We start from the raw sequence: 14,289 nt of genomic DNA on the forward strand, positions 1-14,289 counted from the left end.
AATGCCTTTCTTAGTCTACCTGGCAATACAATGCCTTTCTTAGTCTACCTGGCAATACAATGCCCTTCTTAGTCTACCTGGCAATACAATGCCCTTCTTAGTCTACCTGGCAATACAATGCCCTTCTTAGTCTACCTGGTAATACATTGCCCTTCTTAGTCTACCTGACAATACAATGCCCTTCTTAGTCTACCTGGCAATACAATGCCTTTCTTAGTCTACCTGGCAATACAATGCCCTTCTTAGTCTACCTGGCAATACAATGCCTTTCTTAGTCTACCTGGCAATACAATGCCCTTCTTAGTCTACCTGGCAATACAATGCCCTTCTTAGTCTACCTGGCAATACAATGCCTTTCTTAGTCTACCTGGCAATACAATGCCCTTCTTAGTCTACCTGGCAATACAATGCCTTTCTTAGTCTACCTGGCAATACAATGCCCTTCTTAGTCTACCTGGCAATACAATGCCTTTCTTAGTCTACCTGGTAATACAATGCCTTTCTTAGCCTACCTGGCAATACAATGCCCTTCTTAGTCTACCTGGCAATACAATGCCCTTCTTAGTCTACCTGGCAATACAATGCCTTTCTTAGTCTACCTGGCAATACAATGCCTTTCTTAGCCTACCTGGCAATACAATGCCCTTCTTAGTCTACCTGGCAATACAATGCCCTTCTTAGTCTACCTGGCAATACAATGCCTTTCTTAGTCTACCTGGCAATACAATGCCCTTCTTACTCTACCTGGCAATACAATGCCCTTCTTAGTCTACCTGGCAATACAATGCCCTTCTTAGTCTACCTGGCAATACAATGCCTTTCTTAGTCTACCTGGCAATACAATGCCCTTCTTACTCTACCTGGCAATACAATGCCTTTCTTAGTCTACCTGACAATACAATGCCCTTCTTACTCTACTCTTAGCAATAAAGATGCTCCAGCAATACAATGCCCAAATATTTTCTAAGTAAATGGTCATACAATTACCCCGAAGTGGCCAGCTCCTGTTGATTGCAGATCTCTCCTTCTGACGATTGGTCGCGTTCCCTTCTTGTTGACTGCAGCTCTCCTTCCGACCCCTTGACTGCAGTCTGATCCTCGTAGGCGAGATGACTGGCCAGGCCACCTCCTTCCGACTGCAGTAACGAAGTTGCCTTAACAGCTTCTTTTATATCTTTGCCTTTCAATGGTGAACAGGATGTTACATCGCCAAGGCTTCATTGACCTATCGATGGTAGCCTTAGATCATGTTTAAAACTTAAAGTTAAAGCCCACATGTGAAGACCACAGTAACTGTTGATTGGCTGGATAGCTCACGCAAATCTCAACCGTCTAGCTGGCAAACTTTCTGATAAAGATTGTTTATTGAAGAGGCCCATTGAGTTCTGTGTTATCTCCTCAAGGCCTAATTCCTTTTACTACACAATGGGCTCGATTTTGCCAGGCCCGAGGAGGCGGGATTGGAGGCGTGTGAGTTGTTAAAATCGCTAAAAATGGCAGGCGGGCCCGATCCCGCCTCCGAGCAATTTTCCCTAATGCGTGTTTTCTGACCCCCTTTCCAATCCACCTCCAAGAGGCGGGATAGGCCCTTAAGGCCCTTAACAGCCACTTAATAGACTCTATAATCCCATTTTGAGAGGCCTTTCCGATTTTTACTCATTCCCCCCATCCCTCACGCCTCCTCTGGAACATGCCAGGTAATCCTGGTGGCATCACAAATGGATTGCTTACTCACAGCTGCAGCTCCACCATTACAAAGGAGTTTTCACCAATGATCATTTGAAGGTGGTAGAACTTTGTTGTTTCAGGTCTGGGGGAACTTTTAGCAGGCATACTCAGTGTTGTGGAAGTTTGGAGCCTGACACCCATCTCCAGTGTGACCCGCTGGGAAACCCCCTCGCCCCACCTTGACTAAGCGCTTCCTCAACTGAGGCATATACCAGAAGAATGGTGACCATTTAACTCCTTTCCTCCTGGACATCAGATTCGGATGAAGACCAGCCGCGGCAGCAGCAGAACCATGAGCAACAGCAGCACCAACAGCAGGAGCATCAACAGGAGCGCCAAGCTGCTAGTCACCCACCTGAAGATGCACAGGCCAGAAGTCACCAGAGCACGACCATATTGCTACCCGGGATGCAACGGACGCACTCATGTTGGTCACATTTGCTTAGCCTGTACAATCAAATACTTTTGCCTCGCACCTTCTTACCAGAGCATCGACAATGGACAAGAACCTGCGGATTCCTATCACTCTGACCACTATACTAACAATTGCAAGTCGCTCTAAGCCCTCAATGTGGAAGTTCCATTAGCGAAATGACACAGGCCACAACTGCAACAGTTTGCCATCAGAATGTTTTATGACAATAAGCAACTGATGGCTTTTCAAAATTAAACACAACATTACACCCAAGTGACTACCCTTGTGACTACTTGTGCATGATCTTCCTCTTACGCGTGCTCCTACGTGGTGCTTTCCCTGTGGCTTCAGTAGATGTGGAGGCCCCTTGCTCACTTTCTTGCTACTCCTGTCTAGACACCTTTGGTGGGCGTCCTCTGGGGTTGCGAACCTGTGAGGGCTCGGCAAAAGTCTGCTGCTCCTGCGGCTGTGCAGGGGTTCAGACGCTGATCTCAGTTGGGTGGGGACTCTGGTGGGGCTCTGACCGAGAGCTCTGCAGTGGCATGGTCGTATGAGCGCTTGGAGAGGAGCCCCCACTTCCTTGTTGTATGCCACCAACATCCCTCTCATGGGTCAGCCCCACTTTAGAGCTAGCAAGTGGCTGGACAGCACCTTGCTGCACTGCAGGGGGGCCATGAGACCCGTTTCTGCACGGGAAGTCTTACTCCAGAGAACCTGCATGAAGGTTTGATTTCTCTGCTCAATAGCTGTCCATCACTCCTCAAGAGATGTCAGTCTATTCTGAACAATGACCATGTTTTCCATACCCTGGCAACTAAGCTGCTCCATGGACGGAGCCATCCTCTCCTCTACCGTAGCCATCCTCTCCTCTACGGTAGCCAGCCTTACCATGGAGGTAGACATCCTTTCCAAGGAGGTTGCCATCCATTCCGTGGTGATGTGTTCATGCACCAACGCCTCCACAAAGGGTCTGCTCATGTTTGCGATGGATTCCTCCATTCGCTCCACACTTGCAGCGACCCTGGAGACAAAACCTGCCAGAGACTCCTGCACCTGTTCCTGGAGTTCCAGCACCGCTCTCCTTCTGGATGGACCCGGAGGCACAGGGTCGACATGCAGCTGAGCTGAGGTGGGAGCATCCTCACCACTACGACGAGGACTCTCCACTGCTGTCCCTATCTCCACCATCTACTGATGCTCATTTGTGAGCTGTGATACACCAGGTGACAACTCTACTCCATGTCCCGAAGGTCCCACCAAGGTGTGAGTGTCTGCGCTGGTGCAGGGTGCGCTGAATTCTGAAGACGGAGCGCCCTCAGAGGTTGCAGCATCCTCTGAGGAGTCTGGAAGCTCAGGCTCTTCCTCCTGGACAATGGAACGGGGGCTCTTGATGGTCCTGTGGGGGAGTAAAGGAGTTAGAGATGTGAGGTAAAGGTTGCATGCACATTGAATTGTGCAGATGATCATAAGTCAATCTGTTAGAGCATCAGAATCATTATCAGTCACTCATGCAATGTCAATGAGAGAGATGCCAAACTATTCTGTCACCAGCTGCTGTGATGCGCCCATCTGTCTGTCCCCCACTTGGGAATCCTCCTCGATCCCGGCGATTTCCAGGGCCGCCTCCTCCGAAATGGTGAGCTGGGCTACTGAGGATGGCCCTCCTCCTGTCCTCACTCTTTCCCTCTTATTGTGGGCTCTCTTTTCCTGCAATGAGGGATAGAAGTGGAGTTTGAGTGAGAATGAAGGAGTGAGTGAAGAGAATCCATAGCATAGATGCTTAGAAGGATACCAAGGGCCCTCCCTGTGTGTTGTAAGTTGTTGTCATTGCATCACACTGATAGAGAGTGTGAGGGCTGCATAAAGATTGCAGTCTCCAGAAGAAGCAAGGCTGATTGCAGGCCTTAAAAGCAGCAGCACTGATGACGTCATCGGAGGCGACTTTCTGGATGGAAAGACTAATTGGGCCAGGGGTTCCCACACGCTGGAAATCAATTGCCCAATTAGGGGAAAATCCCACTTTTTCAGCACTTCAATTAGGAGTCGGGGTCCTGACACGATTTCCACCTGACACACCCCAGCCCGCCCACACTGACAAAATCCATCCAGTCTTTGTTCCTTCTTGATAGCACCATCTGGTTTCACTGGTTTGCCACAGCTCAGCAGGGTTTAATGTCCAGCTTGAAAATTGTGTCATAAAGGGTTTCTCTTCCAAACAATGCAAGATTATTGAGAATTCCTTAGCCCAACAATATGTTAATTAACCATAATGAAAATATTAATACAAACTAGCTACAGCTAGCTATTACTCAGTGATGCACATCACATAGCATTGTTAGGAATTTAAACGTTTGATGGTGTGTTATAGGAAATCCTTAAGTATAACGCATCTCATACTGGATTCGGATGGTCTTTTCTTCATGAACTGTCCGTAACATTTGGCCATTGCTATGATGCTGTCTATATATTTAATTTACAAATCGTTTATTTAAAGCACAATAGAAGAGTTGCCAATGAAAATTTGCAGCGTTATTAATTAGTTCCAACTTATGACAAATGACGGTTAATGGTTATTAAATTTTATAAATAAGGTGCGGACTTATATATGTGATGTTGAGTTAAAATGGTTCAATCCGAAAAAGGATGGAGCTGAAGTTTGGTATGACTGCCTGAATTCCATTTCTTCTGTAGGTGATGTCCATGGATGAATATGACATCGTGCACCTAGAGCACGAAGCATTGGTGCTGGTAGTTACAAGCACATTCGGCAATGGTGACCCACCCGAGAATGGAGAAGTATGAAAATAAGTACAAGTTACTCTAGTGTGTTTCCAAAAGACAAGCCAGCAAAATTTAAAATCATCAGAATTCAAAATGTACACATTGATTCCGGTTATAGTTTCCTGAGTGCCGGTATTGTCTGAGCACCAGCTATGCCGATACTGCCTTTGTGCCAGATAAAACCTTTTATGTTTTTATTTTATATGGAAATAAGTATCAAAATATCGAACACATGATGCGTGTTGGTTTTCAATGACCTAGGGGTCGATTTTCCTGAAGCTGTCGGGAAGAAGGCCGGACTACAACTTTCGGGTTTTAGACCTGCCTACTTCGACGTCCGGCCAATCCGCGTGATTTCCCCTTGATTGACCTTGTTAAGCCCGCCCAGCGGGCTCAGCAGGCCAATTAAGGGCCACCCGGCAACAGGTGACGTCACAGACTGCAATTTCATCTGTCAAGAGTTCTTGACAGACGAAATATCAGTGTTTCACAGCTGTTTGAAGCTGTCAAACACTGACAGTCTTACTTCTAACATGAGTCCTTCTGCACAGACTCAGTTAGAACTCTCAGCAGCACTCAAAGCTGAAGGCTGTCACTTTTCACAGATCGCAGCCATTCAGCTTTAAGTGCCGGCTGAGTGATGCGCTCTGGACGCCTACAGGCAGAAAGGCTGTTAAGGTAAGTACAGGTAAGTAAAAGTTCTTTACACACTTTAGACACACCAAACACACTTACCTTTGCACTCATGCACCCATCACTCACCTGAACACTGACATCATGACCCCTCCAAGTCCTTCAACCCGACGGCCCGCCTGCTCTAACCTGGCGTGGTTTGGGGCCGTCGGGAATCCCACACGACACCCCTCAAAATAGGGATTAGGCTAAAAACTGCCTGTTAACTACCTGTTAACAGGCAGTTAATTGGCACTAACCCTTTCCCGCCTGGGGTCGGCGGGTCCCAGTGCGGGGCGGGTACTTGCTGCCTCTGAAACTTGCGTGGAGTGGGGTTTTGGGCGGGATGGTGTTGGGACCCCCGAATTCAGGATTTTCCCCCCCCCACACGCCTGAAACCCCGCCTGACAGCTCCAGGAAAATCGACCCCCTAGAGTCTGGCAGTGTAACCTGTGCACTGGCTCAACTCAATGGGCTGTTACTGCAGGTGGGTGTTAAACCCCTGGCGCAATCTCTGCGCTGGATTTTACTGCAAACATAGAGTCGCAGGGCTGGATTTTCTCAATGGAGACGTGCTGGAGGTGGGACTTCTGGTTTCCGGGTTTCAGTCCCACCCCCAGCGACGTCTGACCAACCCACGCTATTTTCCCTTGCTTGACCTTGTTAAGCCCACCCTGCGGGCTTAGCTGGCCAATTAAGGGAAAGCCGGTGACAGATGACGTCAGCGTATGATGCTTCATCTGTCGAAAAAATTTTGACAGATGAATTGTCAGCGTTTGACAGCTTTGAGACGTTGTCAAACACTGACAATCTCTATTCTAAGATGAGCTCTTGCACAGAAGGCTCACCAAGACCTCTCTTCTCAGCAGAAAGCAGATGGTAGCTGCATCTGAGAGTGCAGCTGCCATTCTGTCATCTCTGCCGTTGAGATGAGGCACCTCTGGATCTTCAAACGTTGAAGCCTGCAGAAGGAAGCAAAGGTAAAGAAACTTTTTCTAACACTTTACACTCACCTCTCATACTTACCTGTCCACACTTGCACCCATCACTCACCTCTACAGCTGACATTTCGACCCCTCTCACCCCCACAAACCCACTGCTCGCCTCGCTGACCCTGGCGAGGTTCGCAGCCACCGGGAAGCCCGCAATTGCAGGCGTAAAATGGGAAAAAGCCTCAAAACTGCATGTTAACTACCAGTTAACAGGCAGTTAATTGGCTCTAATCCCCTTCCCGCCTCGAGGAGACGGGTCCCTGCGCGAGTCGGGGACCAGCCCCCTGGGAAGATGGCACGGAGGCGGGTTGGAAGCGGGGACGGTACCCGCTCCCAGTTTCTGCCATTTTCCCGGCAGTCCCGCCTCCATACCCGCCTCCCCAGGGCTGGGAAAATTCCCCCCTATATAGAGTCATTACGGCACAGAAGGAGGCCATTCGGCCCATTGAGTCCATACCGGCTCTCTGTAGAGCAATCCATGATGGGTTGCTCACTAGTGGGGAAGAAGCCATTTTCCAAATGGATGAATAAGTAGTGTAAAGGAGATTTTCTCCCTTAACGTACTGATTTATTTGTGTTGAGGTTTCCTACAAAAACGTATACATTACTCCTTGTGTCTCCCTTTCATTGCATAAATGCACCATCTTAGGAACAATGAAAATAGCTGTGCTGTTGATAAGAGTGCAGATTCTTTCCTCAATCCCGAAATGTACCACAGTTTACCCAGCAAGCACTGGTACAAATTTTAGTTTTTTTTAATAATAAAGCCAGTGCAAATTGTTGTTAATGTGAAACTATAAAGAATAAAAACGGCCCTGTTATGTTTTGAGTCTTCTAACCTAGTTAGCACCACAAACAAGTTTTACAAATTCTGAGTTAAATGCTAGACACATCCTGGATATCCAGGATATCCATTATCCTGGATATCCAGGATATCCATTATCCTGGATATCCAGGATATCCATTATCCTGGATAGCACTTCACTGTTGTGCTGTATTGAATTGCTTTCTCGAAAGATCGGAGTTCTGATTCCCAACCTTTCGCATGACCTCAAAACTGTGGAACTGAGCCTCTCTCAATCTTCCTTTCCTCTCACAATCTGACGTCTTTGTTTAAAACCAAACCACGCCTTCTTGACTGATAGGGATCTAAATTGGACATTGATGCACCCATTTTTTGGGCCTAAAATTAGACTCCTTAGATAGCTGGCATATTAACAGGATTAGATAGCCAGTCTATTGAATAGATTAAGGTTTGTAGTTAGCAATGTTTGCACGGTGGCATAGTGGTTAGCACTGTTGCCTCACAGCGCCAGAGACCCGGGTTCGAGTCCGACCTCGGGCCACTGTCTGTGTGGAGTTTGCACATTCTCCCCGTGTTTGCGTGGGTTTTCTCCGGGTGCTCCGGTTTCCTCCCACAGTCCAAAGATGTGCAGGTTAGGTTGATTGGCTATGATAAATTGACCCTTAGTGTTAGGGGGATTAAATACGTGGGGTTACAGGGATAGGGTGGGATATGTGTTGGTGTAGGGGTTACGGGGATCGGGTGGGACATGTGTCGGTGCAGGCTCGATGGGCCGAAATGGCCTCTATCTGCACTGTGGGGTTTCTGTGATTCTGTGAACCTCGTCGTTATGAGCTTGTGTGGATGCACCGGGTGCCTTGCTTGCTCCTGGGTGGATGGCGTGAGCCTCTGCGATGTTGGAGTGATGAATCTCCATATCCGTTCCACCTGGATCCTCTGCTCCTCGGTAAATTCACCTTTTGTGCCGGTAGCTGTATCTGGAGTGACTGTCTTAAATCTTACCTTTCTTGATATCAGGTAACTTGTACAGCTTGTATCTGGCTGGTCAATCTTAACTGTTGGAACCTTCCTGTCTCTCTGTTGGAGATGCACTTACTGATTTTACAGCGACACCCTTCTACATGTACTAGACTAGGAACTCCTACTTCTACGACTACGACAAGAACTACTAAAATAACTAAGGACTGAGAACTGAGGACTTTAATGTCAAAAACGCCATCTTATATAGCCTTAATTTACAAAAAAATCTTCCCCTATTCTATTGACCAATCTGAGGGACAGGTGTGCGAGAAGAAATCAGATCAAATCAGATCTTTGGTGTCAATCACCTCACGCAGCCATGTTGACCTCCAAATCAATGAGGCACTGGTACCTAGACATGCCGGCTGCATGTTTATTCCCCAGCTTATTAGGTCTTGAGTCACACACGGGTGCAGAGAAGACAGGACACTTTTATATCCCGCTTCACAAGCCGTCCCCGGGCATGAGGTCTTGATAACTTGTCTTCTATCGATGGCAAGGAATGATTTATTTATAGAAGCCTTCGTGGTTTAATTAGCATTAGCCCGTTCCTTTCCCAGCAAACAGCCTAACTACTGACTCCATTTGGAAGACACATTTAAAGCAATTATCAGGGCATTTCTCAATGTTCTGCATTATATATCTTTCCCCTTCACCTAGGTTTCTCAATAATAAAAATACTGCTTATACAACATCTTTATACTTAAATCAGCGCTACCTTCATGAAAAGTTTTTTTTTTGTATTGGAAAGGAGAAGAGCCCGGGATCATTCTCTTCACAATGACATAAGTGATATGATGAGGCACTCGGATGCAATTAACTGCATGTATTGTTTCCTTGTAAATAAATGCAGGTTTGACGAATGGTTATTCATAATGGAAGTATAACTTTCTCATCTCATTCTTCTAGAAATTTGGATCTGCCCTGATGGAAATAAGACACCATAGTTCAAATTCAGCAGAAAGGAAGTGAGTGCGATCGAAACACCAGCACTGATAATGACCGTTTATAGAATGCCAGGCTACCTGAGACAAACTATGACCTATCAGCAGAAAACATAACTACTGTGCCATTACTGAGCTTGTCTTTATAACAACAACAACAACTTGTATTTATATAACGTCTTTAACGTAGTAAAACGTCCCAAGGCGCTTCACAGGAGTGTTATAAGACAAAAAAATTTACACCGAGCCACATAAGGAGAAATTAGGACAGGTGACCAAAAGCTTGGTCAAAAGCGTCTTAAAGAAGGAAAGAGAGGTAGAGAGGCGGAGAGGTTTGGGCAGGGAATTCCAGAGCTTAGGGCCTAGACAACAGAAGGCATGGCCACCAATAGTTCAGTGATTATAATCAGGGATGCTCAAGAGGGCAGAATTAGAGGAGCGCAGATATCTCGGGGGGTTGTGGGGCTGAAGGAGATTACAGAGATAGGGAGGGGCGAGGCCATGGAGGGATTTGAAAACAAGGATGAGAATTTTCAAATTGAGGCGCTGCTTAACCGGGAGCCAATGTAGGTCAGCGAGCACAGGGGTGATGGGTGAACAGGACTTGGTGCGAGCTAGGACACGGGCAGCCGAGTTTCGGATGACCTCAACTTTATGTAGGGTAGAATGTTGGAGGCCAGCCAGGAGTGTGTTGGAATAGTCAAGTCTAGAGGTAAGAAAGGCATGGATGAGGGTTTCAGCAGCGGATGAGCTGAGGCAAGGGCAGAGATGGACGATGTTACGGAGGTGGAAATAGGCGTTCTTTGTTATGCTGCGGATATGTGGTCGGAAGCTCATTTCAGGGTCAAGTATGACACCAAGGTTGCAAATAGTGTGGTTAAGCCTCAGACAGATGTTAGGGAGAGGGATGGAGTCAGTGGCTAGGGAACGGAGTTTGTGACGGGGACCGAAAACAATGGCTTCAGCCTTCCCAATATTTAATTGGAGAAAATTTCTGTTCATCCAGAACTGTATGTCGGACAATTAGTCTGACAACTTAGAGACCGTGGAGGGGTTGAGAGAAGAGGTAGTGAGGTAGAGCTGGGTGTCATCAGTGTTTTCGGATGATGTTGCCAAGGGGCAACATGTAGATGAGAAATAAGACAAATGTGTTGTGTCTCCTCTCACTCCAGGAGCTACAAGGTTCGCTTCAACAGTGTATCCTCATACTCAGAGTCCCGGAAATCTTCAAGTGATGAACCAGAACACAAAGATAACTTTGAGAGTACCGGGCCTTTAGCTAATGTTAGGTAAGTGCTTTCCAAATAATCTGAAATAGCATAAGGCTCAATCAAGTTGCATTTATGTTCCAACCCTGCAAAATAAGCAAAGCAGTACACATGACCAGCCCTGATTGTACTGGATGACCCTAGTATTTTGTTGCTGGCTCATTTTAAATAAAATGTTCAACAATTGACTGGAATTTAATGCAAACACTTTAATCAGTGCACTGGAAATAAAACATTTTTATAGCACATGTCAACCTGGGTTATAAAAACTGCTGGAAATGTAATTTAAAAAAAAATAACCCCCTAAAGAAAACCCGTCAAGCTGGTTAAAGAGGCTCTTGTTTGAAGTAGTGGTGACCTTTGTAATAAGAAGTAGAAAGAAAGTGACCACTGTGAATATTAATTTTGAATACACTGTTTTGCAGATTTTCTGCCTTTGGTCTTGGCTCTCGAGCCTATCCCCATTTCTGCGCTTTTGCTCGAGCTGTTGACACTTTACTCGAAGAACTTGGAGGCGAACGGATTATGAGGATGGGAGAGGGGGATGAACTCTGCGGGCAAGAGGAGTCATTCAGGACATGGGCTAAGAAAGTCTTTAAGGTTATTGATGTTTAGGAACTTACTTATAACTTTTTAAAACTAACCAGGGTCTGCTGTTGCGACCTCTCAGATTCACTGGGGGTAATTTTGAATTTGGCCGATAGTGTAAATCGAGCAATATCAGACTTCAATGGAAATGAAAATGGGGAGAAATGTATAACAGGCGGCTGAATCGATAGCGCTCGTTTCACACTATCGCCCAAAGTCAAAATTGGTTCTTTTTCAGGGATACTTATGAAGCTGTAGTATTTCTGTCAAAGTATTGCTCAAAGTGTTGCCAAAGTATGTCAAAGTCACAGAAATCACAGAAATCACAGAAACCCCACAGTGCAGATAGAGGCCATTTCGGCCCATCGAGCCTGCAGTATTAGCAGAGCATATAGAAATAATAGCAGGATGTCGAAAAGTATTAGCAGAATATCCAAAATTAATAGCAGGGCACATAAAAGTAATAACAGAGTATTGGAAGTATTAAGAGAGCATAGGAAAGCATTAATATAAAAAAGTAATAAGTATAGGAAGTGACAAAGAAGGCACTGTATAAGAATGGGAAGCACAGTAGTGGTGAAGGTGCATTGGAGTTACACCAGCGATGGGAGTGTGTGGCAGGATAGAGGATCCCTTTAGAAAATTACCCCTCTGCACCCCCCTCCCCCACCACCTTCCCCGCCCCCACCCCCCACCGGAAGTTCTTAATTTTAGCCTAAAACCACATTTAGGAGCAGAGAAAGGTGCTTTCCACAGTGAGAAAGGGAAAAATCAGAAGGCAAGATACTGAGAGACACTCATGTACTTTCATAAGTCTAGTTATAGAGTAACAATGGTGCGAAGCTATGCCAAAATATAAAATAACTTGTAAAAAAAAAGAACAGGATTGCAGTTGTACTCTAGTGATGTCACAAACCCAAGAGTTATCCCAACTACGTTCTCAAGTAAGGCCAGCCATATCTCCTCATCTCAGGCTAAACAACAACAACTTGCATTTATATAGCGCCTTTAATGTAGTAAAACGTCCCAAGGCGCTTCACAGGAGCGTTATCAAACAGAAATTTGACACCGAGCCACATGATGAGATATTAGGACAGGTGACCCAAAGATTGGTCAAAGAGGTAGGATTTGAGGAGCGTCTTAAAGGAGGAGAGAGAGGTAGCAAGGCGGAGAGGCTTAAGGAGGCAAACAGCAACCAGCAACCTTCTCCCTAAAACACCAGTTAATCATCAGTTGCTGGGGTTGCTGTGAGCCAGTCGGTTGCTCATATTAGTGCACTTACATATAACTGCACTGTTTTTAGGCAGCGTGCGATGTATTCTGTGTGGGGGATGATGTCAACATTGAAAAAGCCAACAACTCCTTAATAAGTAACGATCGCAGCTGGAAGAGAGCAAAATTCCGCCTGACCTACCAGGCTACAGCACCCGACCTCACGGGAGGTACGTGTTACTATAAATAACGTGAGCGCGTTTTCAATATTTTTGATTATTATAAATAATCTTTTTGTATTTTTCCCTCTGGCAAAGCTCTCTACAGCACTCACAAAAAGAAAGTTTACGCTGCAAGACTCTTGTCTCGACACAACTTGCAAAATCCAAAATCCAGGTAGATCAATTTTTACTTCATTAATATAACTTTAGAAGGAAGAAAAACTTAAGTGGAAGGATATACTTCACATTAAAACGCTAAGTAATTATTGTCTTGTTCTCACTGAGCCTATGGGACTTTATCCTAGCTACAAAGTTTCCAGTGTAAAATGAAAAAGGAAAGAGCTTGCATTTATATAGCGCCTTTGGTGACCTCAGGATTTCTCAAAGTGCTTTACAACCAATGAAGTACCTTTGAAGTGGAGTCACTGTTGTAAGGTAGGAAATTTGGCAGTCCATTTGCACACAACCAAGTTCCACAACCAACGATGAGATAATGACCAGATAATCTGATTTAGTGATGTTGGTTGAGGGATAAATAATGGCCAGGACACGGGGGAGAACTCCCCTGCTCTTCTTCGAATAGTGCCAAGGGATCTTTCACATCCACCTGAGAGAGTAGACGGCACCTCTGACAGTTCAGTATCAATCTCTCTGGTGGCTTGCAAGACCTTTGTGAACGTCGAACAGTAAAGTCCCTGCTTGTTTGTGGTGAAGCCACCAGCTGCTCCTGAGCAGTGCTCAGAGTATCTCCCTCAGCACTGCACTGGAGTGTCAGCCTAGATTATGTGCTTAAGTCCCTGGAGTGGGACTTGAACCCACAATTTTCTGACTCAGAGGTGAGAGTGCTCCCAACTGAGTCAAGGCTGACGTAAATGTACCAGATGCCAAAGGTGAAGGGGTGATCTGTCCACTACCAGAGTCGGATATGTTTGTACAAATTTATTGCAAGTCATTACATTTCTGTAGGTTTTTACAAACACATTGGCCGCGATTTTACGAAACTCAGCAGGTCCTTGGTGGGCGACGTCGGTGGCGAGTCCCGACCCTGCTGCTGGTTCCATCCCGGCCTCTGAAATGACTTTCCAATGATTGGGCTTGTTAAGCCCCCCCAGAACGTTTCCCGGCCAATTGAAGGAAGCGGGTCTGATGATGTCATTTCGCGTCATCAGTCGGTTTCCTTAAAGGGACCATGCCCAAATTTAGTTTGACATTTGTGCTGTCAGTGTTCTATAGCATTGAGGTGCTGCAAACACTGACAAGCACTGCACAAAGGTGCACAGCTGCACCCAGGCTCTCCCATGACTCCCTCCATTACCATCTCCTTTTCCCTTGAATATCTCAATGTCTCTTAACCTCTTCCGCCTTCTATCCTATCACAGACCTTCCCTTTTGTTCTTTCATCCCCTCCCACCTTTCCCATGCTCTACACTTGCTTAAAACTCTGTTCCATTTCCTGCTTTTTTCCAGTTCTGACAAAAGGTCATCGACCTGAAACGTTAACTCTGTTTCTCTCTTCACAGATGCTGCCTGACCTGCTGAGCTTCTCCAGCATTTTCTGTTTTTATTTCAGATTTCCAGCATCTGCAGTATTTTCTTTTTGTAACAACACACAAAGATAGGCACTTGGGTGTTTTATCTAATGT

At 45.9% G+C, this 14,289-nt stretch overlaps 1 protein-coding gene across 2 annotated transcripts in view; it reads left to right on the forward strand.

The window, feature by feature from the left end:
• Nucleotides 1–14,289, forward strand: part of nos1 (nitric oxide synthase 1 (neuronal)) — a 111,277-nt gene that overhangs the window by 53,338 nt on the left and 43,650 nt on the right. For both annotated transcript variants that reach the window (XM_085961785.1, XM_085961786.1), the window contains exons 16-21: nucleotides 4,835–4,939; nucleotides 9,323–9,381; nucleotides 10,530–10,646; nucleotides 11,051–11,225; nucleotides 12,517–12,655; nucleotides 12,743–12,821. In XM_085961785.1, the coding sequence (XP_085817911.1) occupies nucleotides 4,835–4,939; nucleotides 9,323–9,381; nucleotides 10,530–10,646; nucleotides 11,051–11,225; nucleotides 12,517–12,655; nucleotides 12,743–12,821 (674 nt within the window). The remainder of the gene's footprint in view (nucleotides 1–4,834; nucleotides 4,940–9,322; nucleotides 9,382–10,529; nucleotides 10,647–11,050; nucleotides 11,226–12,516; nucleotides 12,656–12,742; nucleotides 12,822–14,289) is intronic.

This window comes from Somniosus microcephalus, chromosome 19, assembly GCF_052327205.1.
Source record: "Somniosus microcephalus isolate GS21.2 chromosome 19, FLI_Smic_1.0, whole genome shotgun sequence".
Taxonomy (NCBI): domain Eukaryota; kingdom Metazoa; phylum Chordata; class Chondrichthyes; order Squaliformes; family Somniosidae; genus Somniosus; species Somniosus microcephalus.